Source organism: Brachyhypopomus gauderio, unplaced genomic scaffold, assembly GCF_052324685.1.
Source record: "Brachyhypopomus gauderio isolate BG-103 unplaced genomic scaffold, BGAUD_0.2 sc52, whole genome shotgun sequence".
NCBI classification, from domain to species: domain Eukaryota; kingdom Metazoa; phylum Chordata; class Actinopteri; order Gymnotiformes; family Hypopomidae; genus Brachyhypopomus; species Brachyhypopomus gauderio.
In genome coordinates this window covers 941612-966230 of record NW_027506877.1, presented here as the reverse complement: position 1 = coordinate 966230, position 24619 = coordinate 941612, and the positions used below count along the sequence as shown (strand labels likewise).

The 24619-nt window shown below is 48.5% G+C and overlaps 2 protein-coding genes across 5 annotated transcripts; both read left to right on the top strand.

Moving 5' to 3' along the window:
* The first annotated feature begins 3848 nt into the window (after positions 1 to 3848).
* tmem256 (transmembrane protein 256) lies at positions 3849 to 5371 on the top strand. Its single transcript, XM_076987483.1, has 4 exons — positions 3849 to 4079; positions 4369 to 4406; positions 4556 to 4636; positions 4916 to 5371. The coding sequence occupies exons 1-4, from the start codon at positions 3998 to 4000 to the stop codon at positions 5057 to 5059; spliced, it is 345 nt and encodes a 114-aa protein (XP_076843598.1). The 5' UTR covers positions 3849 to 3997; the 3' UTR covers positions 5060 to 5371.
* A 2129-nt stretch (positions 5372 to 7500) lies between these two features.
* On the top strand, positions 7501 to 18202 carry tmem102 (transmembrane protein 102). Of its 4 annotated transcripts, none has more exons than XM_076987387.1 (3): positions 7501 to 8100; positions 8570 to 8795; positions 14317 to 18202. In XM_076987387.1, the coding sequence occupies exons 2-3, from the start codon at positions 8594 to 8596 to the stop codon at positions 15672 to 15674; spliced, it is 1560 nt and encodes a 519-aa protein (XP_076843502.1). In that variant the 5' UTR covers positions 7501 to 8100; positions 8570 to 8593; the 3' UTR covers positions 15675 to 18202. The 4 variants fall into 4 exon arrangements, 3 of the variants coding, with proteins under 3 accessions (XP_076843502.1, XP_076843501.1, XP_076843500.1); XM_076987386.1 differs by having other exon boundaries at positions 7501 to 8294; positions 8584 to 8795; XR_013124448.1 differs by having other exon boundaries at positions 7502 to 8795; positions 14317 to 16253; positions 16390 to 18201.
* The last annotated feature ends 6417 nt before the right edge of the window (positions 18203 to 24619 follow it).

Genomic DNA, 24619 nt, shown 5'->3' with positions numbered 1-24619 from the left:
TTCCAAAATGTGATCCTGTGAACTCATGTAGTGCTGGCTCCTACCTTTGGGTAGTGGCAAGGCACCCCCAAAACACTGCAGATAATGTGAGTCATTAGGCTAATGTTATGATTGCTACAAACTCTATTAACTACAGCAGAGTACCTCAGAACGTCCCAGAAAATAAGTCATCTAGACTTTGTTTCTTTAATGTTTCACTCAGAAAACTCATAGCTTGAAGATATATAAAATTTATAAAAAAGACGGACATAGTTATCCTTGGAAATCCATCTGTGGTCAGAATAACACTTACCTCACCACCATGAAACCTCATCCATCACACACAAAGAGTAGGACAGAGTGAAATAGTTTTCAGGCCCCTAGAACATGGTCAATAAGAGAATAGGCCAAGCATACCTCAAGGTCTTCCTCTTGTGTATGCGACGTGGCTAATTTTGCTTCAAAAAGATTTTTTTTTCCTATAAATGCTTGGATTTGTTAACCTAGTGAAGTCCACAGAATAATGACAGGACCTGAATGTAAGCATTTCTGATATTGATTTATCCCCCTTTCTTAAACAATATCATGACCAACTGAGAAATGTGTAACAAGTAGCAGAAAAACAGACCCTCTTTGGAGAAATGGACATTTACCCCTGCAAACCTTGTGAGAGATTAGCAGTCACACATTCGGTCACCTGTGCATCTAAGACCAAGAAAACGCCATACCTATTCTGTCTGTCTTGTTTGGTATATTTTAGGTCACTGGTATTGCTGCTGGCATAAAGATAAAGGAGAAGGAGAATTTTGCATTCAATCTGAGCACAGTAGGTGTGTTACAAAATGAAGCATTTGAATGGAAGAAGCTAAAGTACCCAGACCTGGTTGCTGCTGTGAAAGAATATGGGTGGCAGGAGTATACAAGGCCAGAGAAAGGTGCTATGGGATTTGTAGTTAGGTCTGCCACATGCTTATTTATTGAATTTGGTTTTAGAGACTACGAAACTAAGGGCAGCTGTGAGGCAATTATCTGAAGTACCTGAAAGGCCCGGAAGTGGCTGAGGTTGAGAGGAGTGCAGGCTGGTTGGCATTATAAAGGCTCTGGTGTTCAGCTCATGGCGGCCCCGCCACAACCTACAGGACTTAAACGACCTGCTGCTAATGTTTTAGTGCCCCGTACTGCAGGACACCTTCACAGGCTGGCGTCTCAGGAGCTTGGAGGAGTGAGCAGACTTTTGTGTCATGTCATCATCTTGTCTAGAATGCTACATCCATATGGAACTGGTGGCATTGAGCATGCGTTAATGGTACCACTGAGGCTGGGTGTGGTCTTAGACAGCAGGGCAGCCCATGGGGGCTTACGTCTAAAAAGGTTTTGGTTGATTTTGGAGCTGGGAAGATATGGGACAACTGACAGCACTGTTGAGACTTCTAGAGGTGTCGTGGCCTTAATTTAGCAATTTGATGAGTGGAGGTGCCTACCTGATGGCCTGTGTAAAAAGACTGTAGTTGGGAGGTTTTCTTTCATGAAATGAGCAGACTGGGCTCCATGTCAATCTAATGGTTTGGCACAGAATATTTGACATCTTATCCTGTGTATAATTACAATCAGATATAAAAAAAGATCCTCTCACTAATATACACTCATACGCTTAGAGCAAAAACAAAAACGAAGGGTAGTGTGTCCGAATACGTAGAAAGTGAAAAGTACCCGATGGCTTAGGCCTACTGAATCGGCAGCCATTTTGAAGCCATGTCCTATCCCATGATTCAACCGGAGCATTTAACTATGATCGTGTGACATCATATGACGACACAGGTAAAATGGTGGACGTAGTATGTCCGAGGTTGTATGCACGCTGCCCAGTCGTCTACTTAAAGAACGCACTGCAGTAACGTTTGAGCAGAACTGTGTCCAGCTCTGCTTTATGGCAGAAGTGCATGTGAAAATTATCACCACGTACGTCTTCTCCATCCAATAAGACAACAACTTATAAAAATGTGGCTAGGGGAACATACTATTGGTATCAAGACTCTTGTATGAGTGTATTTGTGTGAATGAGAACTTGGGTGACTACAAGCAAACATTCTTCTTCACTCCAGGACAGACTTGCCCACATGCTCAAATATGGCTGACAGGCCCGTTTTTAATTAAGTTGTAATTAAAAAGTGTTAATTATAACAAGAGATTGAAACCTGCCGCCTCTTCAACCAAGGTCAAGAACTCTTTTAAGTGTGAATTTTTAAAGACTTGCGAATTTACCATGTAACTCCAGAGTTTTATTCAGGCATAAATATGGTAGGGCCTATTTCACTTTTTATAACGGTCCTAGTAAAACAGCGCCCCCTATTGGAATCTTGAAATTAAATCGGCTTCGTTTAGAATTTCAAAGCCCTGGAAATAAATATTAAGCTCCCTCCCATTCCCGAAAACTACAAGGAGGAATTCGTACCCAGTTCAATTACAGTAACTACAGCGGAAATTATAGGACCGTTCACTAACTATGTTGTTGAGAAGGGTCACATCACTGCATCTATTTAGCACAACAAGAGTTAGATTTATATCTCTTATAGACTCTCTATAGATCGATTAGGAATCTGCTATAATTTGTATCGCCACATATCATGGACCACGTCCCAAATCCGGCAGCAGACTGTGATTGGACGGCGGATGCATCCCATTGGATACACGAATACCGCGCTGTTCTTGACTGAAATACACTATAATATATATATATATATATATATATATATATATATATATATATATATATATATATATATATACTGAAATAGCCTGTTCACACCAACACACAGTACAATATAGTTGTGAGATGGTTACATGTCAAGGTGGTTGCATTACGTTTCAGTTTCAGTAGGAATTCAGCATTTCATTTCGTTATATGCACATTCACAAGTAGGCCATTTTTAAGAGATCGAGCGACGTTAAATCAATGATCTTTTACTTCTCAGTCACGTTTCCTACACGTCACTGCCTCGCACTGTAATGACCGCATTTCAATGAGGCAGTCTACGTTTGAAGTGGAAGCCAATATAGTTGCTCCTTGATTACATGGTGGATTCATGGTAGACTATTCAATTCTCACCTGAATTTAAGATTTGCTTTTAAATGCAAATCCCTGTGTATCGTTTTTCATTAAAGAGGTCAGATGACGTGAAAACATTATAACAAGGGATTTGCTTTCCGGTGCGGCTTTAATTCTGTACGTTGCTTTTGAAAACCCATGTCATGTGTATATTGCATTTCACGGTTTTCCTCTGTAGTGATTACATTTCAAGTTGGAACAAGTTCCTCTACATGCGAAACACGTACACAGGAAAGCAGAGGTGGGCCTTCCATGTGCAGAAAGTAAAGGTCCTCACCAGGATTTTGCTCAGGCTTCCTGGATTGTGTTGATTCCACTAATTTTACCTGGATTGCACTAATTAGAAAATCCAGCAAGCTTGAGTAAAATCCTGGGAAGTAGTTTTACTTTCTGATCCTCAATGTCCACCTCTGCTGGTGATCTGTATCTCACACTCTCTTTCTCAACATTGAATGCCCACCTCTGCATGAAAGCAACCATTGCAGTATTTTTATTATACAAATAGGCCTAAAGCCGTTTTTGTGGGGTCCAGTGCTGTGCACGCATCCATAAAAGCGAAATCTTAGATCGCTTTAATGAAATTGCATTAACACTCCTGAGATTCCACTGACAGAGAGAGATTAAATATTGTGAAGTATACAAAGTTTCCAAAGAAGTCTCAGATTCTCTGGAACGTGCATTATGCATCGTGTTGTAAACTAAGTTTCTGATAAACGAAGCACTTCAGCAACGTTTGCGCACGAAAGCGGTCACGTGTCTTGAAACTGTAGTGCGACGCGCCATCTTGGCTCTGTTTCCAGACCAAAGCGGATGGAGGACGCGGTGCTGCCAGGTTCCCCAGACGACACGACACACGTTCACACATGTTTCCGGTGGTGATATAGTCGTTAGTTCCTGCTGCAGAAGAGAGTCATGTCTGCGTCGTTAACGGTGCAAAGGTTAGCGGCTGTAAGCGGCGCTCTGGCCGTCACAGCCGGCGCGTACGGGGCTCACGGTAAGCGTCGTTGGGCTGTGTATCCTCCAGTGGGTCTAGCCGGTTCCCCCCCCGGGGCTCGGTCCAAAATGACACCAGAGTCAGGTTTAAGGTCCTAGTCAATGTCAAAAGCTTGCGCAAGACTAACAACAAAGCCGTGCTTGTTAAAACAACAACTTTGTATTTTACTACGTTCTGTTTTCTTATTCAGTAACTGTTCGTAAACGTTCTCATTTACATTGTGGGATTTCACTAAACACGATAATAAGAATTTACAGTATTGCACAAGTATGTTTTCCTTCCATATCAGGTTTCAGACTTTCAGACAGGAGTGAGTACCAGAGAGAGGTATGTATGTTATAAGCAATTAAATAAAGTCAAGAGAATGTTTTGTACGTTGCTAAAACAGTTACGTCACCAGTTACTTAAGTTGTACTGGTTAAATTAAGTACACTTAATGCCTCGAATGGATCTAACACGTTTCTTTTTGTCTGCAGCTGTACAGCACAGCCAACACGTATCATTTCTACCACAGTTTGGCTCTTTTGGGAGCGTCCCGGTGCAGAAAGCCTGCTCTGGTAAGATTAATCGCAGCTGTGGGGACGCGCCAACGCCGCTCCATTTTAAAAGGAGATTATAAGCAGAAACCTGTTTGCTAGCTTAGTGGAAACTCACTAGTGAATTAGTATGTGTGAACACATTTTTCCCTCTACAACTTTTGTTGGTTAAATTCAAAACAATATTTGAAAGCTGCAAACATTCAGTACACCAGTCCCCAGTGTATCTGACTACAGTACCAGTGTGCTGTGCCGTGTGGACCTTTCTGTTGTTCTAACAGCTTCTTTCTCTCTCTCCAGGCTGGTACTATTCTCCTGGCCGGCATGGGCTGCTTTTGTGGTCCTCTTTACCACCAGGCCCTAACGGATGACCCCTCCTTCAGCAAACTGGCACCTATTGGGGGCATACTCTTTATTGCTGGCTGGATCGCCATGGCTCTCTGAAATTTGACCTTCTGCCCATCTGCAGTGTAGCTCGTGGCTACTAAACCATCAAACTAACAGGGAGTGAGCGATGTGATTGCTGGAGAAAGAGAATTGTTGATATGGGTAAGAGGGTGAACTGTTCAATCATGTCCCGCAGGTGATAATGAAGCTTTAGGATCACTTTTCTCTTCTGACATAAATCCCCATTTTATATTCATGGAAACATGTGGCTGAGCTGAGACTTAATATGAGCAATGAAGTGGATGTCTTGAAATTGTGAAATTTTGCATTTTTATTTCTTTTGCAAAAAATAAAGCTGTCTGAAAAGCCGATTGCCAGGTTGACCTTCTGATGTAGTGAGAGAAAAGGCTCTGAATTACTGTCACAGGCCAAAGCAGAGACATCTCAATAACCCTTCAGGGTTTCTTTCCTCTGACTATGGCATAAATCAGTCCATTACTACCAACCTCACTTTGGAGCTGAGTGTTTCAACCTATCTGTATTCAAATGAACAGTGAAATATTTCAAGGCACTAATTCCTGTCTTATAGGCAGAGCACTGGATTTTGGGGGCCATTTTTAAACATTTGTTAATAAACTTCCCAGTCAATTGGCAGATAGCCTCATAAGCTAACTTCACAGAGGGCAGACACTCCAGTAGACACTGCATGTCCCAGTAAAGTCTGATCAGCTCTAATAAAACCCTCATTAACTGTGACTATGAACATCGCCCTGCAAATTGAGGTCAAGTAATCAAAGCCATGTCAGTCTGCTGTATGGGACCTAGGGGAGGGCACACACTACCCTGCACAAATAGTGCCTCTGTCCTGAAAATGGGGCTAAACAGAGTAGAGCTACATTTTGTAATGACTTTAAATGTCACTGACCCATTTAATTGGGTCTAATTTGCAATTTGGTGCTCCTGTGTGGGTGGATGTGTCTGGGGGGGGGGGGGGGGGGGTTGTTTTAAAGTTTGCGCGCTGAGGCTGTTTTGATAAGTTTTTTATTTTTTACTTCATTTTTTATCCTCCTTTGCACATTTTTTTCCCTCTGCGCTGACATTTCGGCAGCCGTGGGTATTCCACCAGCCGCTCATTACCCAAGTTGGATTTCCGTCTCCTTGTTAAAATCCATAAGAGCGTAACGTGCTGTTGTGCTTCAGGAGGCCATGATAAGCGTCTCCTCTGTCTTCTCCATCTCACAGCACTCTCCGTTTGGCAAGGATCAAACTTCAGAAATCATTTATTTAAGTGCCTGACAACATAAGCACAAATTCACAGTCACAGTTGCATCCTGATATCATTCACATTAACTGAGCACCTGGTCATTGCTTTTTGGTCTATTAGCCTGATGGCCAAGTGTCCTCACCGTCCTGGTGTTTTTTATTTATTTATTTTTTATTATTCTTTTTTTTACACCTGCCATGTTTGGAGCCCATCTAATTTTTCTGGTTATGTTAAATCTGTTAGTGCATGTGTTCAGTCCTGAACAAATGTTTTTGCCACACACGGATTCAATTTCCCAAAGGCCTTACACACACACATGCACACAGACACGACGTAATGTGTTATGGGCAAACTGAAAGTGATCTCTCTTCCTCTTAAGCATCAATCAAAATGTTGTAGTACAAAATACCATAATGCACAGTCAGTAGAATCTCAGAACAGGGCACTTCAACGGTGCATCTCCCCGTCACCCACACTGTGCCTTCCAAAGGTAACAGCTAGAGTGGCTTTTTATGGTTTGCCATAAACCTCCCTCAAAGTAAATGGGATTTGAAAGTGTCATTTCATATTTTTTGGATCATCAATCTAACTGCTTAACCTTGTTTGTGCTCTCAGTTGACTATGCAATAAGCATAAGTTACATTACATGTTTTCTAATAGGTATAAAACTTGGGAATCTCTCCTACTGCACAGAACTACTACCCATTAAGAATTTATTTAAAGCTCAGAAAGTTATATTTGACTTTTATTGGTAGTTCTAAACAGCTGTTTCAGTTGTAGAGCAGAATGATTCTGAGGTGAATGCTTACAGTGTACATTGACACGTACCGCAGCTCTGTTTTTGTAATGAGCAAGAATACATGTTGTATGCTGTATTATAAGGTGGCAACCACTAAGGAAAGCACTCACTGGAACGATCAGGAACCACAAACTTCTTGGTCTGTCGGGTCTTCCCTCCACAGCACCAATTATCTGCACTGCCAGTCTCTCGAAAGCCTCTTCAAAAGGGAGAGGGAGGTATTTCAAGGTGACGCCTCAGTGAAGGGGTTGGGATGGGGGGGGGGGGGGGGGGGGGGGCACAGCAGTAGTTTTCGAAGATCTTTTGATCATGTTTCACTGGAGAAAAAGTGAGAGAAGAGAAGGGAGGAAGAGTTTAAAAGCTGTCAGGGGGCTCTTGAAAGGTGTGTGTGTGTGTGTGTGTGTGTGTGTGTGTGTGTGTGTGTGTGTGTGAGTCACTATTTTGAATGCATAGGTTGGTTGTTTATATGCTGGAATGTGAGGATGCTTCACATATTGGTGAGCTGAGGCTGTATAATATTAATAGCTCAACCAAAATATGATTGTAAGGTGTTGGGGGGGAGGGAGGTGGTTGAATAAAAATGGACGTTTGTTTTTGATTTTCTCAAGTCTAAACTGGATTCCATCACAAACTGTAGGTCACTTTCCTGAACACACAATTTACACTTACAATAAGGGCGTTTAACTGACACTCTTATCCAGAGCGACTTACAGAGTCATTTGCATCTGATCAAAGAATGCATCCTAGGCAGTAGCGCAGTTGGATCAGACCTCAAGACACCCCTGAGTCAGACTACTACTAAACTACAGGAATTAATGCCATGAAGAGCAGGTGAAGACTATACCGGGAGCGTTCGAGCAGTCTTGTCCCGCATAAATACTACTAATCCCAAGATCCCCAGAGCGATCCCGTGATTTCCGGGGTTAGTGTAGCCAGGGGAAGGCGTGTGCCCGTGTGCCTGGGACTATTTGGAAATGACGGGAGTCGAAATCGGATTCCAGATCAAATATCAGAACCGAGACACCGGGCCAAAAGGTATAGAGCTTCGAGACAGCGGATCAGGGTGCGTGTGAACGGCGAGAAACATCCTAGACGTGGTCCGTGTTAAAGACGGGACGGGTGTTTGTGGCGTTAAGCTTCACGCACCCGTCCCCACCTCGTCTAGTGATCCAGCTCATTTGATCCGGTTAACCAGATCCGCGGAGCGTGATTCATCACGCAGGGACTCGGTTAGTTAGGTTAGCTAACTCGCTACATTTGTGCTACCACATCAACCGTTTCCCCTTTACCACCAGTCACTGCACATATATATCTATAAATATATAACCGTGGATGTATTTCGCGTTCAGGGGGTTAGATGTGGTTAGATAACCTGGCTGGCTGAGCCGATTAACGGCAGCGTTTATCTGGAGAGCTGGGCTAGCCCGTTAGCCACACTGCTAGCCGGACAGGCAGCGGTGTAACATGCCCACTTTAATTTTTTTTAAGTATTACTCTTCAAAAGTTGCTGTGTGTCAGGTAATGTTTGATGGAGACGCTCCTGAGCGCGGTGTCTCCCCGCCCCGCGGCCCCGGCCAGGCGGCCGGCCGAGGTGGACTTCCGCTCGGGCGCGACGCTGGAGCAGTTGTCGGTGCAGCTCCAGGAGCTGGTCCAGCTGGAGCAGGGCGAGTTCGGGGACCAGACGGCGCTGGAGGTCCACACGGCCAAAGACTTCATCTTCAACATGCTGGGTGAGAATAATGCACAAGCGTGTTTTGTTTTTGTGTCTTTTCAAGGTTTTCAAACCTTTAATGTGAACTACCTGCCCAATACTTGGATGACTTGGTGGTCTTGAAATGTATTTGCATGTTTAATGAACATAGTTTAATTGTTGACAGTGGTTAAACAAGTTAAAACGCAGTAGACACAACCCGGGCATTTCTGCTGATTCTTTTAATCACAAATTGGTGAAATGTCAACATTATTTGATGGCATTTCCTCGCCTGGTTGAACCAGTTTGGCCAATAGGTGGCACTGTGGCCATATCGTGTCTGGTTCCGCCCTACAACATCCACGGCCAGCTCCATTCTGGCTAAGCATCCTCTGTGTTTCCTTCCATCTATTCTTTTCCAGTCACTTCTTGCTGTGATATCCTTCTCCTGCCAAAATATTAGCCTACATTAACTGCACACAGCCGGTTTCCTCCTCCCGTGCTGTAACTGAGGAGTCAGATGTGTCTGAGCTCTTCATTGTTTCCCTGAAAATATCATAATGGCAGCTTCACATAATCTTCTTAAAAATTGGATTAGTTAATAGAAATCCTCCTTATACCTGCTGCTGTCTGCCTGTGGGTCTGCCATTCTAAGTTTCCCTCTTTCTTTCTCCCTGTTCATTTTCAACCTCTAGTTTTCTCCTTGTCCTGTAATATGCTCCCTCCTTTGATTTTGTTTTCGGTTCTGTTTTCTGATTTTTCTTTTTCTTTTCTCTGGTACTCTAGGCATTTGACTCCTGTCAAATAGGTACATGACTCCTGTGACCCCCAGCCTGTTAGTCTCCCTGTGTGCGCTCTCTCTCTCTCTCTCTCTCTCTCTCTCTCTCTCTCTCTCTCTCTCTCTCTCTCCCCCTCTCACCCCCCCCCCCTTCCATCCAAGCTGCTGTTGATTGGCATCTAGACGTCTTTAAGTGATAATTCTTATGATCTGTCTCTTGCCCTTTCTCCATCTGTCTGTTCCTGGTGATCAAAAAGAGTCGGTGGTGAATTGTTTTTGAATATTTATTCTTTTGAATTAAACTTACCAAACAGTTGTTGGGGTTCTGTCTTAAGTTAACACTAATTATTTCATCTAATTGCCGTGCTTTCAGGATACGTGTTTGAAAAGATCAAACCTTTTTAAAATTAACACTTCAAAGCAGAGTTTTTTTTTTTTGACTGTTTTCCTATCAACATTCACACACAGCCTAACTCTGTAGTGCCACATTTATTCCACTCCAGTTCCAGTAATCCTGTCTGTAATCAAAGCAGCGCTTCAGAAGCCGTTCGGCCGGTGACCCTCACCAGAGAGCATCATGTCCTCGGTGAGCCTTCCTCAGGACCCTTCACCCTCTCTTCCAACGAGAGCTCGTTATGCTGTACGGGCTGCATCGCAGCGCTCTTAAAGCACCAGTGGAGTATGGGAGGAAAAGTGCCCCTGAGATTTATTAACAACAAGCAAAAACACCGAAGGCCACGATCTCCTCAATTATTGAGTGGTGACTAACTCAGGAGACGGGCAATGCAGAATCATTACTTTAGTGTGTGTGTGTGTGTGTGTGTGTGTGTAAAGACTTAGTGTCTTATTCCATAGCTTGTGTGGAAACTCCTGTTTATTATTGAGTTCAGGAGTTTCAGCCATACTTGTTACTGATAGGTGTGTGAAATCAAGAACACAGCCATGCAGTCTCCATAGATGAAGATTGCCAATAGAAAGGAGTTGTACTGAACAGCTCGGTGACTTTCGTCCTGGCGTTGCCCTAGCGTACTGTACATCTGTGAAACAGACGCCCCGCTAGACCCGCCCCGCTAGACCCGCCCCGCTAGACCCGCCCCGCTAAACCTGGCGGGCCATCGATGTGACACGGAAATGTGTAAGAGCACAGCAGCTTGGTGGAGAAGGTCTAAACCACGCAGACCTACCAAGCAGCGGAACGGTGACGTGCTGAATGCAAGTGTGTGTGGCGTGTAAAGGTCACCGTACCAGCTGGACTGTGCGTTGAGGCCTTCCTGAAATAGGTGTCCATGGCTGAACAGCTGTAAGCAAGAAATAAGGCCACCATGCATCGTGCCAAGCACTGGCTGGAGTGGTGTAAAGCAAATGAGTCTTGAGTTTTAGGATGACCATTGCGTCTTCCAGCACGACTGCGCCCCTGTGCGTGAGGTGAGGTGCTTAAGACGCATGTTCTAATTACTTTTGGTGTTGACGAACCCTGGTGGTCTGCCCAGAGCCCAGAGCCCTGACCTCAACCCTGCCAAGAATGTTTGAGATCAACTGGGATGGGCATTGCGAGCCCGAATGTCCCATCCGCAAACTTCTGGCCATCTGATGCGCCAGTTTCAGTATTCAGTTTTTGGCAGTTGCACTTCTCCATAGCAGCTTGTGGGTTTATGAGCATGACGGTAGGTGTTCCTTCCAGAAGGTCCATGCCCTGCTTGGTGGTGCTGGTCTCGTGCTCTTCCTGCTCAGCCAGCTGATCTACAAGAGCCGAGAGTACGGGCTAATGTGTAGCTGCTGCGCTCAGAAGCTCACCCAGTTGAGATGTAACAAATCAAACATCTACACGTCCAACTGGAACTGCAAATTTTCACTGCGTTTGGAATGTTGAGCGTTCTGATCTGCAGTGTGTTGTGATAATTATGGCAGAAACCGTTGGCTTCGCTAGTGGTAACATCCAGTTGAGCAGGCTGAGTGGATCACGGGGCCTTGGGGGTCTGATGCCCATAAATGTATTATGTCTTTGTATTTTGGCGGAGGGAGAAATCTGACGCGCACCATGGACCTGAGTGAATACCCCAAACAAATCATTACTGGTCTGGGGCTTTGTGGCATCTAATACTGCACACATCATCCACATTCGCAGGTTATAAATAGATTCCCATCAAAACATTAAAGAAGTGCGAGCTATTAGCTGGTAATTAAGGCTCTCTCTCCAGAGACACTCTGTGACGTTGGAATGGATATTCACATGATCCTTCCTGCAGATTTCACATGCACGTTCCTAACTGGCTAGCTCGTGACTCGGCAACATAATATGAAAGTTCCTCAACACCTGTGCTGGAGAGGATCCCGAGTCCTGTGTGAGGGCCTACCGTTCAGACACCCCTTCTGAACCTCTCCTCCACCTCCGCGTGGCACATGCGGCCTGCTCCGTACGCATCACAGGCGATGTAGCCACTTATCGTTGTTTAACTGTGTCTCGTATCGCTTCATGTAATTAAGCCGAATGAGTTTAGTTAAAGAAAAGAATAATGAATGAATCTCTGTTCAGAATTGGATCTCAAATGATTTCCAGGGCTGGCGTTTCATTCCACAGAGGGTTGGATTTGCATGATTATGGGGCCCCGTGGAGTGTCACGTATCTGAGCAGCATATGGCCAACCATATGGCCTGTGGAGCAGTCTCTGTACAGATGTGTTGCTCCCACAGCGTGCTCTTACCGCTGGTGTGGCGTGCATCTCCGTGGTGCCCAAGACCGTACGCCTCGTTTTGAGGAAACTGGACTTTCCTGCAGCTCTCTGGAAGGTTCGGAGACGCTTGTCCGGGCAGACGTACAGCAGCAGAAGGAGAAAAGGCTTTTCAAGCCCAGACTTGAGAACGACAGCTGTTCAACACGCACGGCCTTAATCAGTAAACGTGTAATTTCACGAGGCTATTTGTTGATTTACGGTGATTAATCTTCCCTTCTTAAAACCAGAGTTAAAGCTTCTTTGTAAACTATAGCAAAAAAGATGCTGTGTTTTTTTTGGCCAAGCTGCTATAATCTGTTAAGTTCTCTCCATATGTTTTAGTTGCTGGTTCTCACCTGGGAAACACATTTGTACTATCCTCCCGCCCCTAGCAAACACAGCAGTCAATGTCCCCCTCTGAATATCCCCCCCCCCCCGGTTCGGTGTATAGAGCAGCTGGGAGATGCTGGTTCATTGGCAGTCTTGCCACAGCGGCGGTGTGTGGGTGTCTGCACTCGTGCTGGTGTGGGGGGGAGTGTGTTTGGGTGCATGTGGTGGCTGCTGGCATCTCCACACCAAGGCAAGCACTGACGGGTGTGAGCCCCACCCTCCCCAGCACCTCCACCAGGCTGGGGTGTGGAGTGGCCAGACTGCCCTCATGGCCTGGCTGTTGTCTCCGTGTGTGCGGACGCATCACACTCTGAGATAAGAACCGGGCTGTGCCGCCTCCTCCCGTTTGACCCAATTTATCACTCTGGGATACAATACAAACAAACCCAAATAAAGGCCTTGTTGCTATGATGAACTACACACCCGTACACACGTCTCTCTCGCACATACACACGCTGCCTTCACAGTTTATGTCCTTTCCACTTCCTTTATTCTCTGCTTTCCAGGTTAAACGTACTTGAGAATTTCTCCTCTTTGTGTTTGTCACCACTGTCTCAACAACAACCACCGACAACACCCCACGTTTACACGTTTACACTTGGGTTTCGTCATACTGGCTTTGCAGGTGTGACTGGTCTCTGCACACGTGTGCTGCTCACGGCCCAGTCTGTGTGCACGGGCTCGTCCCACCACAGGAGAGTGGAGCGGGAGAACACCTCGTGTCCAGCTGAAGTGGCCATGGTCAGGGTGGGGTTTGGGGAGGAGTGCAGGGTTCTGGGGGGAGGAGGAGGAGGGCAGGGTTCTGGGTGGAGGAGGAGGGGGGCAGGGTTCTGGGTGGAGGAGGAGGGGGGCAGGGTTCTGGGGGGAGGGGGAGGAGGAGGGCAGGGTTCTGGGGGAGGGGGAGGAGGAGGGCAGGGTTCTGGGGGAGGGGGAGGAGGAGGGCAGGGTTCTGGGGGGAGGAGGAGGAGGGCAGGGTTCTGGGGGGAGGAGGAGGGCAGGGTTCTGGGGGGAGGGGGAGGAGGAGGAGGAGGGCAGGGTTCTGGGGGGAGGGGGAGGAGGCCAGGGTTTTCTGATTGGCTGGTAATTGGCGGTGGGAGACGTGGGTTTATATAGTGTGTGATTTTGTTTCTTCCTCCCTGTTGAGTTGTTCTCTGCATTGTTCTCCACTGCATATTCCCAGACACATGGGAGTGCACACACACACACACACACACACACTTCACACATTCTGTCTTTCTCACTTCTTCTGTACTCATTCACACATGCTGGAGTTGGACACGCATGTCTGGTGTCCAGCAGGGCTTGTACGCTGGCTCGCTTCACACACACGTTTATAACTGCAGGAGTTGGTGTGGAGCTGGAGTGTGTTAGTAGCCAACACGGCCGCGCTCGCCCGTACAAACTGCGCTCCGTTCACACGCAGGTTCTCCGCAGCTTTGGGCCTCTGTTAAGACCTTTAAATGACTTTTTCATTTTAGTTTAGAAACCATATAACTCCTGTGAAATGTTACCTCAGGTCGGCGAAAGCTGACATTTAACAGAGACAGTCAAAGCTGATGTGATTTTGAAGCCAGTGATAATGTCATTGAACATTGGGCGATGTGCTTCAGTAAAAGATATGGGTTCTTTTCTCTGCATTTGTAAGCGCCATTTTCTGACGGGGTGAATGTGTCCTTTCTCAGGCCTGGTCCAGAAGGTGGACAAGCGGCTGCCGGTGGCAAACGAGTACCTGCTGTTGTCGGGCGGGGCCCGGGAGGGTGTGGTGGACCTGAACCCCGAGGACCTGGGTGACTACGCCCGGGGTGTGGACTTTGACCTGGACTTCACGCTGCTGGTGCCCGCCCTCAAGCTGCATGACCGGAACCAGCCCGTGACGCTAGACATGCGCCAGTCTCCGCCGTGCCACTCGTGGCTCAGCCTGCGTCTGTGCGACCCGGCCATGTTGGCCCGCTGGGCCCTCTGCTGCGAGGACGAGGCAGACGGGAGGCCTGAGGAAGAGGAGGACGTGGAGGAAGAGGGTGGGTCCATCCTGGGGACGGTTCCGTCCTCCCCGCACACGTCGCAGTCCTTGGACGGATGCTACTTCTCGCCGCTGCTCGTGGCCGACTGGTTCTGGAACGTGGTGGGCGTGGCCGTGGAGGAGCTGCGGCGGAACCCCCAGAGGGGGATTCCGGTTCCGGATCGCGTGGAGCGCAACGGCCCCGTGACCACGCTGATCCTGAGGGCGGGCGCCAGCCGCGTGCTCTACGACCTCCTGCCCGTGGTGTCGTTCCGCGGCTGGCCGGCAGTGGCCCAGGGCTGGCTCACCACCAACCACTTCTGGGACGGGAAGATCACGGAGGAGGAGGCCATCAGCGGCTTCTACCTGCTGCCCTGCGGTTCGCCCGTGGCGTCCAGACCCGACCGGGAGTGGAGACTGGCCTTCTCCCGGAGCGAGGTTCAGCTGAAGAAGTGCATACCGTACCCCATGTCCACCGCCTTCCAGGCGGCCAGGGTGGTTCTGTCCAGGGTTCTGGCGCGACCCCGGAGCAGCCTCAGCCTCTACCACCTCCGCACGCTGCTCTTCTGGGCCTGCGACCGCTTGCCCGCCTCCTACCTGAGCTGCCCGGACCAGGAGATGCCCGCGCGCCTGCTCCTGGGCCTCCTGGATGAGCTGGCCCACTGCGTGCTGGGCAAAAACTGCCCCAACTACTTCCTCCCTCAGTACAACATGCTGGAGCACCTCACCGACGGCGCCGCCCTGCTGGTGGCCCGTAAGCTGGCGCACTTGCGCTCGGACCCGACCGAGCATTTGCGCGTGGCTCTGGAGCAGGCCCGGCAGGCGTGCGAGCTGAAACGAGAAGCAGCCGGGTCGGGAAACGGGCACGGGGCGTGGTCGCCCGGCGGTGGGCCCTCCGGGCCCGCCTCGCCCCAGGACGAACGACTAGCCCAGAGGCTGCAGCAACTGGTGACGGAGAACCCTGGCAAGTCCATCTCGGTCTTCCTGAACCCAGACGATGTCACGAGGCCACACTTCCGCATCGACGATAAGTTCTACTAAAGAAGGCGGAGCCACGCCATAAGCCATGCCCACTCCTCCTTCTGAGCTGATGCTTACGCTAACCGTTAAAAGCTGAGAGCACACACACACACACACACACACACACACACTGGGCCGAAGTGTGTCGGACTAAATAACCCTGCAAGACGGGCTCGATTGATGATGTCTTTTTGCCAGCACCACAATCTGTACGCCAGCTCTGCAAAATACGAGTCAAGCTGCTACTGCAGAGACCGTCCGACCCACATCAGGCCCCTCCGTCAGCACCACGGTTCTGCTAGCTGAAGAACAAAGATGAATCGTCCCAGATCCCCCAAAGGAGGGAGCGGAGGGCGGCCGTGGGGGACCAGCAGCCGTATGTGGGTGCTGACCCGCCGACGGCCCTGCGGACGGGTCTGGACGTGGGTCGCTTCATCGGGCCTGCTGCCTGCTCGGGGTCGTGACCTCTTGCACATGCTGACTTATCCAGTGCACCAGTACTGAGATTAAGACAATTTTGTCTTGCTATTTCATGTTGAGACTCTTTTGGTTCCGTTGTCCCTGGTAAGCAGGAGTGATGTGGATAGAATCTGAAGCCAGGTACATCTGACGAACATGAATGTATTGGTTTTTGGTGGGGTTTTTTTTTCTTTTGTTTTGATATCTGTTTGGGGACTTGAAAATGAAATATCTTTTGTTTACTCCTGAACTTTCTTTTACTTCTTCTCTTTCTCAGGTACTTTTGGTTGGTGAAGTTGTTTTGTATTGCTCTGTGAAGACGAAGGCCTTTCCAGCATGTTTGGCAGTGCCTGTGTGCCTCTCATTCCTTATCAGTTGACTGCACTGAAGGACCCGTCACGGCTGGGCGGTACCGGTTGAGAGAGAGAAGGCCAGTCTCTCTGCTGCACTCTTCTCTCTGGGCTGGTCTCGGAAGGCCGGGCCTGCGAGCTGCCCCGCCCATCCGCCTCCGGACCAGCCCAAGACCTGAAGCTCTTGACCGTTAGAACCTCAGGTGTGTTTGTCCCTGCCGTGGCAGGGGTGTGTGGTGCTGCCCGTCTGACTGTCCCGAGAGCCCGGAGCAGCAGCGGGCCGTGGTGGGGTTAACCGCCGACGGAGGCTGATCGAGACCGTGTGATGCTTGACTGCCCTGCGATGGCTGCATGGGTGGAGGTGGTGAGGGGAGCAAGCCCTTCGATTAATTCTTGTTTTTGTTTGTTTGATTCCACAATCGTGGCGAGAGAGGGGACGAAAGAAACGAGAGAACAGAACGAGTAGAAAAGGTGGTGTTTGCACGTCTGCAGAGGGCGAGTGGTGTTGTAAGGCCCCGCTTTGCTCCCACAAATGTGCACCAGTAGCTGTGAGATGGAGGGATGGATGGAGGGATTGATGGAGGGATGGATAGAGGGATGGATGGAGTGAGAGCCACCAATAATATCTGCTGTCAGATTAGCCAGAATGGATGGAACTCCTGGGAGCCCAGACAGCTGCTTCCTCCTCCCTCTCTCCTCTCCTCCTCTTTCACACTCATCCCTCTCTTTCTGCAGTCTGCTTTAGTGAGTTTTGCTCCCCACCTTCCCATAAGGACCCGTCCTCTACACGCTGAGTGAGAAGTGTCCTGAATGTCCTGAAACAGGCTTGCCCGTTGCTTTTTACATGTTTGCTTTCTTTTTGCTGTGGGATGGATTTGATAGGCGGATGCAAAGCACCCGAAAGGTGACGCGTTGCTACTGAACAAGACGTAGAACTGCCCCAGGATACGTGGTGCAATCATACACTGGGACTCTTAACAAGCACATCAAGGAACAGAAGCCAAAGAGTGAAATCTTGTGTCCGAATGGCCTCCTGGTTAGAGAATGCAGAATGTAATGAATCCTTTGCTAATATAGGCTTGACTCTGGGTACTTTTAAAATGGTCTGTTAAACAAGCTTGAATCATGTAAAAATGTTTGAATCAGAACATCTATTGTGTTCTCTCCTTTGATTCTGATCAGTACACCGCACAATGCCTGCTGTTTAGACCAACAATCACCCTATGCAAGTTCACCTTGGCAGCGTGGTCCATTAGCTCCTGCCCAACGCAAGAACCTTTCACAAGGAGCAAAAGGACTTCAGTGGCAAAAATTTGATATTCTGCCTCAGGGGGAAAATAGAAAATTCCAATGGCCACATTTTAGATGTGATAACTTTATAAGACCAAAGCACAGGCATCGCAGACACCCCTTACGTGTTGCAGTATTTTGAAAGCTGTGTGACGCTACGGTGCGGAGGCAGGCCGGTCCCCGGGCACTCATCAAAGTGACGCCACCGTTTTGTAGTTGCAGCACAATTGAATGAGGAATGATAATGAATGTACACCCCTGAAAAACCCTTTACCTCTAAAATTAAGTTTTCATCTGAAAGACCCCAAAATCCGAAACACAAATCGAAATGATGTTGTGCAGCATCACGGTGAGGGTTTTTATATCTTTTAATTTTCTTGTACCAAATTTTGATTTTATGGGCACTTTTGATGACTTGCTTTATTATTTATCTTTCTGTTCATGTGTGATGCCGTCAGTCGTAGCATGAAATAAAATGTTCCATCATGAACGGTGCGTGTGGTTAATGTTGCTGTTCTCTAACAGCAGCGTACGTTTAATTGTTGCTATCTGTCTGTTAGGATCGTTACCTCTTTATTTTGTCTTGACAAATTACTCGCACATTAAAATTTAAATACCAAGTGAGCTTGTATTGCTGCTGTGGTGCAACATATTCCCAAAAGAGGGCGCTGTGGTACAACACTGCTGCCTGCTCACTGCAGCTCTGTGTTTCTCATACAGTGGAAAGCATAAACAGCGATGACACAGGACCCAGAGTGTTCTTACTGCATATCTACTGTTAGACACTCCAATATACTAAATGTACATTTCTCTCATTTTTAAACCTATTCTGTTTATACTTACCACCACACTTGATTGCTTAATCTGGCTGTGTAGTTCACAGTGCCCTGTTTGTGACTGAAGTGTTTACTAATCCTTAAGACAGGGACAGAAATAAACATCAAGAGAGAGGAGACGCTTCACTTTTCACTCATTCCTAGTAAGAACACGCAGGCAATTTGTCTCATTAGGAAAACGACCCATTTGGTATGTAGGACCGCCCACAACGTAATACACCCCCCCCCCCCCCCCCGTCTCCCGAGTGACAGTCATCCCCAGCAGGCACCCCACAGCTGATGGTTTGTGTAACGGTACCCACCGAGCGCGAGAATGCTGACCTGACCTGCCAGTAGCCGTTGATGGAAATGAAACCCAGTAACGCGCTGGATTGTTGACTTGTTAGCTTCCTACTACAGGCCTTAGAAACGACTCGTTCTCACCTTGGGGTTGTTTAAACAGAAAGGAAGCGGTGAGAAACGAGGCTATCGCATCCTGCCCCCTTTATTTATATCTCTCTGTTCTCCTGCTGTTTCCCAACTTTCTCAAATCAGAGATCTGATGTGTGTGTTTTTTTTATATATATAGTTCCCATTGCTTTCTGAAGTTTTCTCCTGGTGAGTGCTGTGAAAACTGTTAGGACTGGGCTAACATTAAGGATGTCAGCCGTAACCTCTAAATGACTGACTCTTGTTTTCCTGCAGTGTTTTGCTTTTGGCCATACTAGTGCATCGCTCCACCCTCCCGGCCCTGACCAAATTATTTTGTCTTTCTTTTTCTCTCCTGAGCTCAGCATCCTCTCTCTCTCTCCACGGCAACCTCTCTCTCCACGGCAACCTCTATCTCCATGGCTACCTCTGCTGTCTGTCCTTCCCTTGTCCCAAGGTACCATCTCCTGCTCCTGATGAAGGCTAAGTGGAGGGGGGGGGTGTAGAGAGGGAATCTCCCCCAGAACAGCTGCCTCTGCTGGGCCATGAAGCTGCAGGCAGCACCCCCCATCAGCACAGCCTGGCTAAACACTGCAGTAATGGCCTGCCAAAGATGAACTTTAAGTTGCAAGGAAAATAAAAAATGGGAGCTATTCAGTTGCAGAAAATGTGCTTTCTCACTCTGCTGCTGCAGAGCTCGTGCTAAACTTAATAATGCCGGGTTATTGAAGCCCTGCCTGGTTCCAAGCTGCGTCTTCTGCTTTCCGTGCATTTCAGCTTTGCCTTTGTGACTTCCCGAGTGCTGCTCTGTCTGCTCTATTACCTGTGCCAGGCAGAGGAAAACAGGCCAGTCCTGGGATGGACACAACCTCAGGCAGAGCTGGAGATCTAGGCCACCCTGTTAACCTTAGCTCATTCTTCAGGGGTCATCCCAGCTGCCTGAAGGACGTTCACAAGCACTGCCCACACTGCCCCCTGCTGCCTGCCTGAGAGATGTGCAGACAGAAACACCCCTGCATTTACTAGCTTATTTTGAAAGAGATCCCTTCGTGAACATGTGGCTTATGGATTTACTATGTGTAGATTGTTTTTTGGGGGAGTTGATGATGGTTTTACCATGTTTGTTACACCGATGGACAATGCGGCCAAGAGAAGAAAATGACCCCCCATGTTGAAAATGACCCCCCATGTTAGTGGCTGAGGACTGGAGACTTGGTGAAGTCTGATGGCTGGTATCCAGGGATTTACTGGAGCTGTCTTTAGTGCACACACTGCAGAACTCAATACATCAGAGTGTTCGCCACTGAGGGGCAAAGGTCAGATACTGTTTCTTTTCTCCAGTCACACTGAGTCCTTAAGGCTCTCAGGACTGTATGGTTGAAGGACGTTTGAGTGACTTTCCAGCTTGCAGGCCATAAACAGAGATATAACGATTAAAACATCTTAAAAGAAAAGCAGTAATCCCTGGTAGGCTGGTCACATTTGCCACTATAAATTTATTCATTCGTTTATTATGCGTCAATCACTTTTATCTGCTTGGGAAGAATGACGTTGACACTTTCACTGAGGTGAACAGCTACAGGCTGGTCCAGTCATCCTGAGCTGCAGAGATCTTCTCCACACGCTTCATCAGCCTGAGGCGCCCCGTGGCCCGACTGCAGTGCGCGGAGGTGTCGGTCCAGCCCGGATCTTTTGCCTTTTCTTCATCGTGAAATCTACCTGTTTACAGCCCCGTGAAAAGTCATGTTCACACAACCCATTTAAAAATACAAGCTGTTGAAAAGTGTTTACAACTACAAATGACTCAAATCTCAGCCCTATAAACAGCAGGTCGTGACCATTAGACGTTTATTTATCACGCCCACTTGCCCACTAATGACGTTCACTGCAGTCATGAAATGGGCCTTCGTTTATTTGGTGTGTGTTTGCGTGTGTGTGGACGGGGTGTGTGTGTGAGAGGTTTATAAGGGTGTGCTTCAGTGATTTAGTTGTATTAGTGTTTTCCTCCTCCAGGTCAATGTCTTTGTTTCATTCTACCCAATTTCAGCCATTCATCTATCGTCACTGTCCTGTTCTCCCCTCTTTTACGCTGCCCCCCCCCCCCTAAACATTTATCTCCATTACAGCAGCATGGGTATTAATAGTTTCTGGAACAGAAAAATTAATGTTTTCACTGTTGTTGCATGAGTTGTTTACTATCAGAGAGACAAAGCGATTGTTTGAGTCAATGTCCCCCCACCTGTCCCCCCCACCTGTCCCCCCACCCGTGTCTCTCCTGCAGTCCCTCACACGTCTCTGCCACACGTCCACACCTTCCTGCTGCGCTCTGCTATCGCTGCTCCCGAGTCTCCGTCGTGGGTTTATGGGGCTGGAGCTTCAACCCTTCTCAAATCTTTTCCTTTTTTTTTTCTTTTTTCTTCAAAAGAAGGTTGTTGGAGATATAAATCATTGTCTTCTATCCAGGGTTCCCTGTGGAACATTCAGCCAGTATTACATTTTAGGGTGCGTGTGTGTGTGTGTGTGTGTGTGTGTGTGTGTGTGTAGGGGGGAGGGGTGGTGTTTTAGTTGGACTGGTTATAAATTTCTTTACTATATGGCAGTGGGCGGGAATGTCACTGAAAGCACCAGCCAGGCTGAAACCATAGTGGGGCCACTGTGCGCTCTCCATGGTGCTGAACCCGTACTGCTCTGCCAGGACTTAGCACCGCTCTTTTAACAGTACAGCTCTCGTGGTGTGGGGGAAGGGGGCAGAGTCCCCTTAACACAGCAGTCATGAAGAAAAGTAGGGAGGAGGCCCCAGACTCACGGGGCTTCTGTATTCTGAGGGAGGGAGAGTAGCACACAGACACCACAGTTAGCCTGCCGAGTTACACCATAGATAACCTGCAGAGTTACACCACAGTTAGCCTACAGAGTTACACCACAGTTTGCCTGCAGAGTTACACCACAGTTAGCCTACTGTGTTTCACCACAGTTAGCCTACAGTTACACCACAGTTTGCCTGAAGAGTTACACCACATTAGCCTACAGAGTTACACTACAGTTAGCCTGCAGAGTTACACCACAGTTTGCCTACAGTGTTACACCACAGTTTGTCAGCAGAGTTACACCACAGTTTGCCTGCAGAGTTACACCACAGTTTGCCTGCAGAGTTACACCACAGTTTGCCTGCAGAGTTACACCACAGTTAGCCTACAGAGTTACACCACAGGTAACCGGCAGAGTTACACCACAGTTAGCCTGCAGAGTTACACCACAGTTAGCCTACAGAGTTTCACCACAGGTAACCTGCAGAGTTACACCACAGTTAGCCTACAGAGTTACACCACAGACGTCCAGCACCTCCTACAATAAATTTGTAGCAAATCATTTGTTTTATATTCTGAACAAGGCAAAGAGAAATGCTGCACTCCTGGATAGGCTTGGAAAGGCAGACAGTGATCTATGCCGATTGATATATTGATTCTATTCTGTCATGGGTGATCGTTTGCTCTTTGTTACAGTATTAAGAGCCTTGTGCATGGCCCCCTTGTCCTAGCTGGTGTTAGTGGGACTTTAAAAGCCTCTGTTCTCTGGAGAGAGCGATGCAGGCTGAGCTGTAGTCAGGAGCTCCTCTCTCCCTTCTGCCCATCCTGCAGCAAACGCCACGGAGGGGAAAGATCCCAGCATGGTTTCTCCTGCACGGGCCACGATGAACGCAAGAGCTGTGACCTCACCTGTGTTCTCAACACATGACCCTGACACTCGCCTCTACCAACACACGACCCTGACACTCGCCTCTACCAACACACGACCCTGACACTCGCCTCTACCAACACACGACCCTGACACTCGCCTCTACCAACACACGACCCTGACACTCGCCTCTACCAACACACGACCCTGACACTCGCCTCTACCAACACACGACCCTGACACTCGCCTCTACCAACACACGACCCTGACACTCGCCTCTACCAACACACGACCCTGACACTCGCCTCTACCAACACACGACCCTGACACTCGCCTCTACCAACACACGACCCTGACACTCGCCTCTACCAACACACGACCCTGACACTCGCCTCTACCAACACATGACCCTGACACTCGCCTCTACCAACACACGACCCTGACACTCGCCTCTACCAACACACGACCCTGACACTCGCCTCTACCAACACACGACCCTGACACTCGCCTCTACCAACACATGACCCTGACACTCGCCTCTACCAACACATGACCCTGACACTCGCCTCTACCAACACACGACCCTGACACTCGCCTCTACCAACACACGACCCTGACACTCGCCTCTACCAACACATGACCCTGACACTCGCCTCTACCAACACACGACCCTGACACTCGCCTCTACCAACACATGACCCTGACACTCGCCTCTACCAACACATGACCCTGACACTCGCCTCTACCAACACACGACCCTGACACTCGCCTCTACCAACACACGACCCTGACACTCGCCTCTACCAACACATGACCCTGACACTCGCCTCTACCAACACACGACCCTGACACTCGCCTCTACCAACACACGACCCTGACACTCGCCTCTACCAACACACGACCCTGACACTCGCCTCTACCAACACACGACCCTGACACTCGCCTCTACCAACACATGACCCTGACACTCGCCTCTACCAACACACGACCCTGACACTCGCCTCTACCAACACACGACCCTGACACTCGCCTCTACCAACACACGACCCTGACACTCGCCTCTACCAACACACGACCCTGACACTCGCCTCTACCAACACACGACCCTGACACTCGCCTCTACCAACACACGACCCTGACACTCGCCTCTACCAACACACGACCCTGACACTCGCCTCTACCAACACACGACCCTGACACTCGCCTCTACCAACACACGACCCTGACACTCGCCTCTACCAACACACGACCCTGACACTCGCCTCTACCAACACACGACCCTGACACTCGCCTCTACCAACACACGACCCTGACACTCGCCTCTACCAACACACGACCCTGACACTCGCCTCTACCAACACACGACCCTGACACTCGCCTCTACCAACACACGACCCTGACACTCGCCTCTACCAACACACGACCCTGACACTCGCCTCTACCAACACACGACCCTGACACTCGCCTCTACCAACACACGACCCTGACACTCGCCTCTACCAACACACGACCCTGACACTCGCCTCTACCAACACATGACCCTGACACTCGCCTCTACCAACACACGACCCTGACACTCGCCTCTACCAACACACGACCCTGACACTCGCCTCTACCAACACACGACCCTGACACTCGCCTCTACCAACACACGCAAGATCCCAGTTTCTCTCCTTCTCCTTCCCCCTTTGGTTGGTTTTAATGAAATGACATTTGTTAGTTCCACACAGTCAGGAGGAGCGTTGTGGCACAGATGGGCGGTGGTGGCACTCGTGAAGAGCTGGAGAACAAAGCATACAGGAGAAAGAAGAGGGAACAGAGAAATGGACTCGTGAAGGTAAAACAGGGTCTCGCTTAAGACTCTGTGTGTGTGTGTGTGTGTGTGTGTGTGTGTGTGTGTGTGTGTGTAATACTACAGTGCACAGTGAATATCTGTTTGAATACAGAA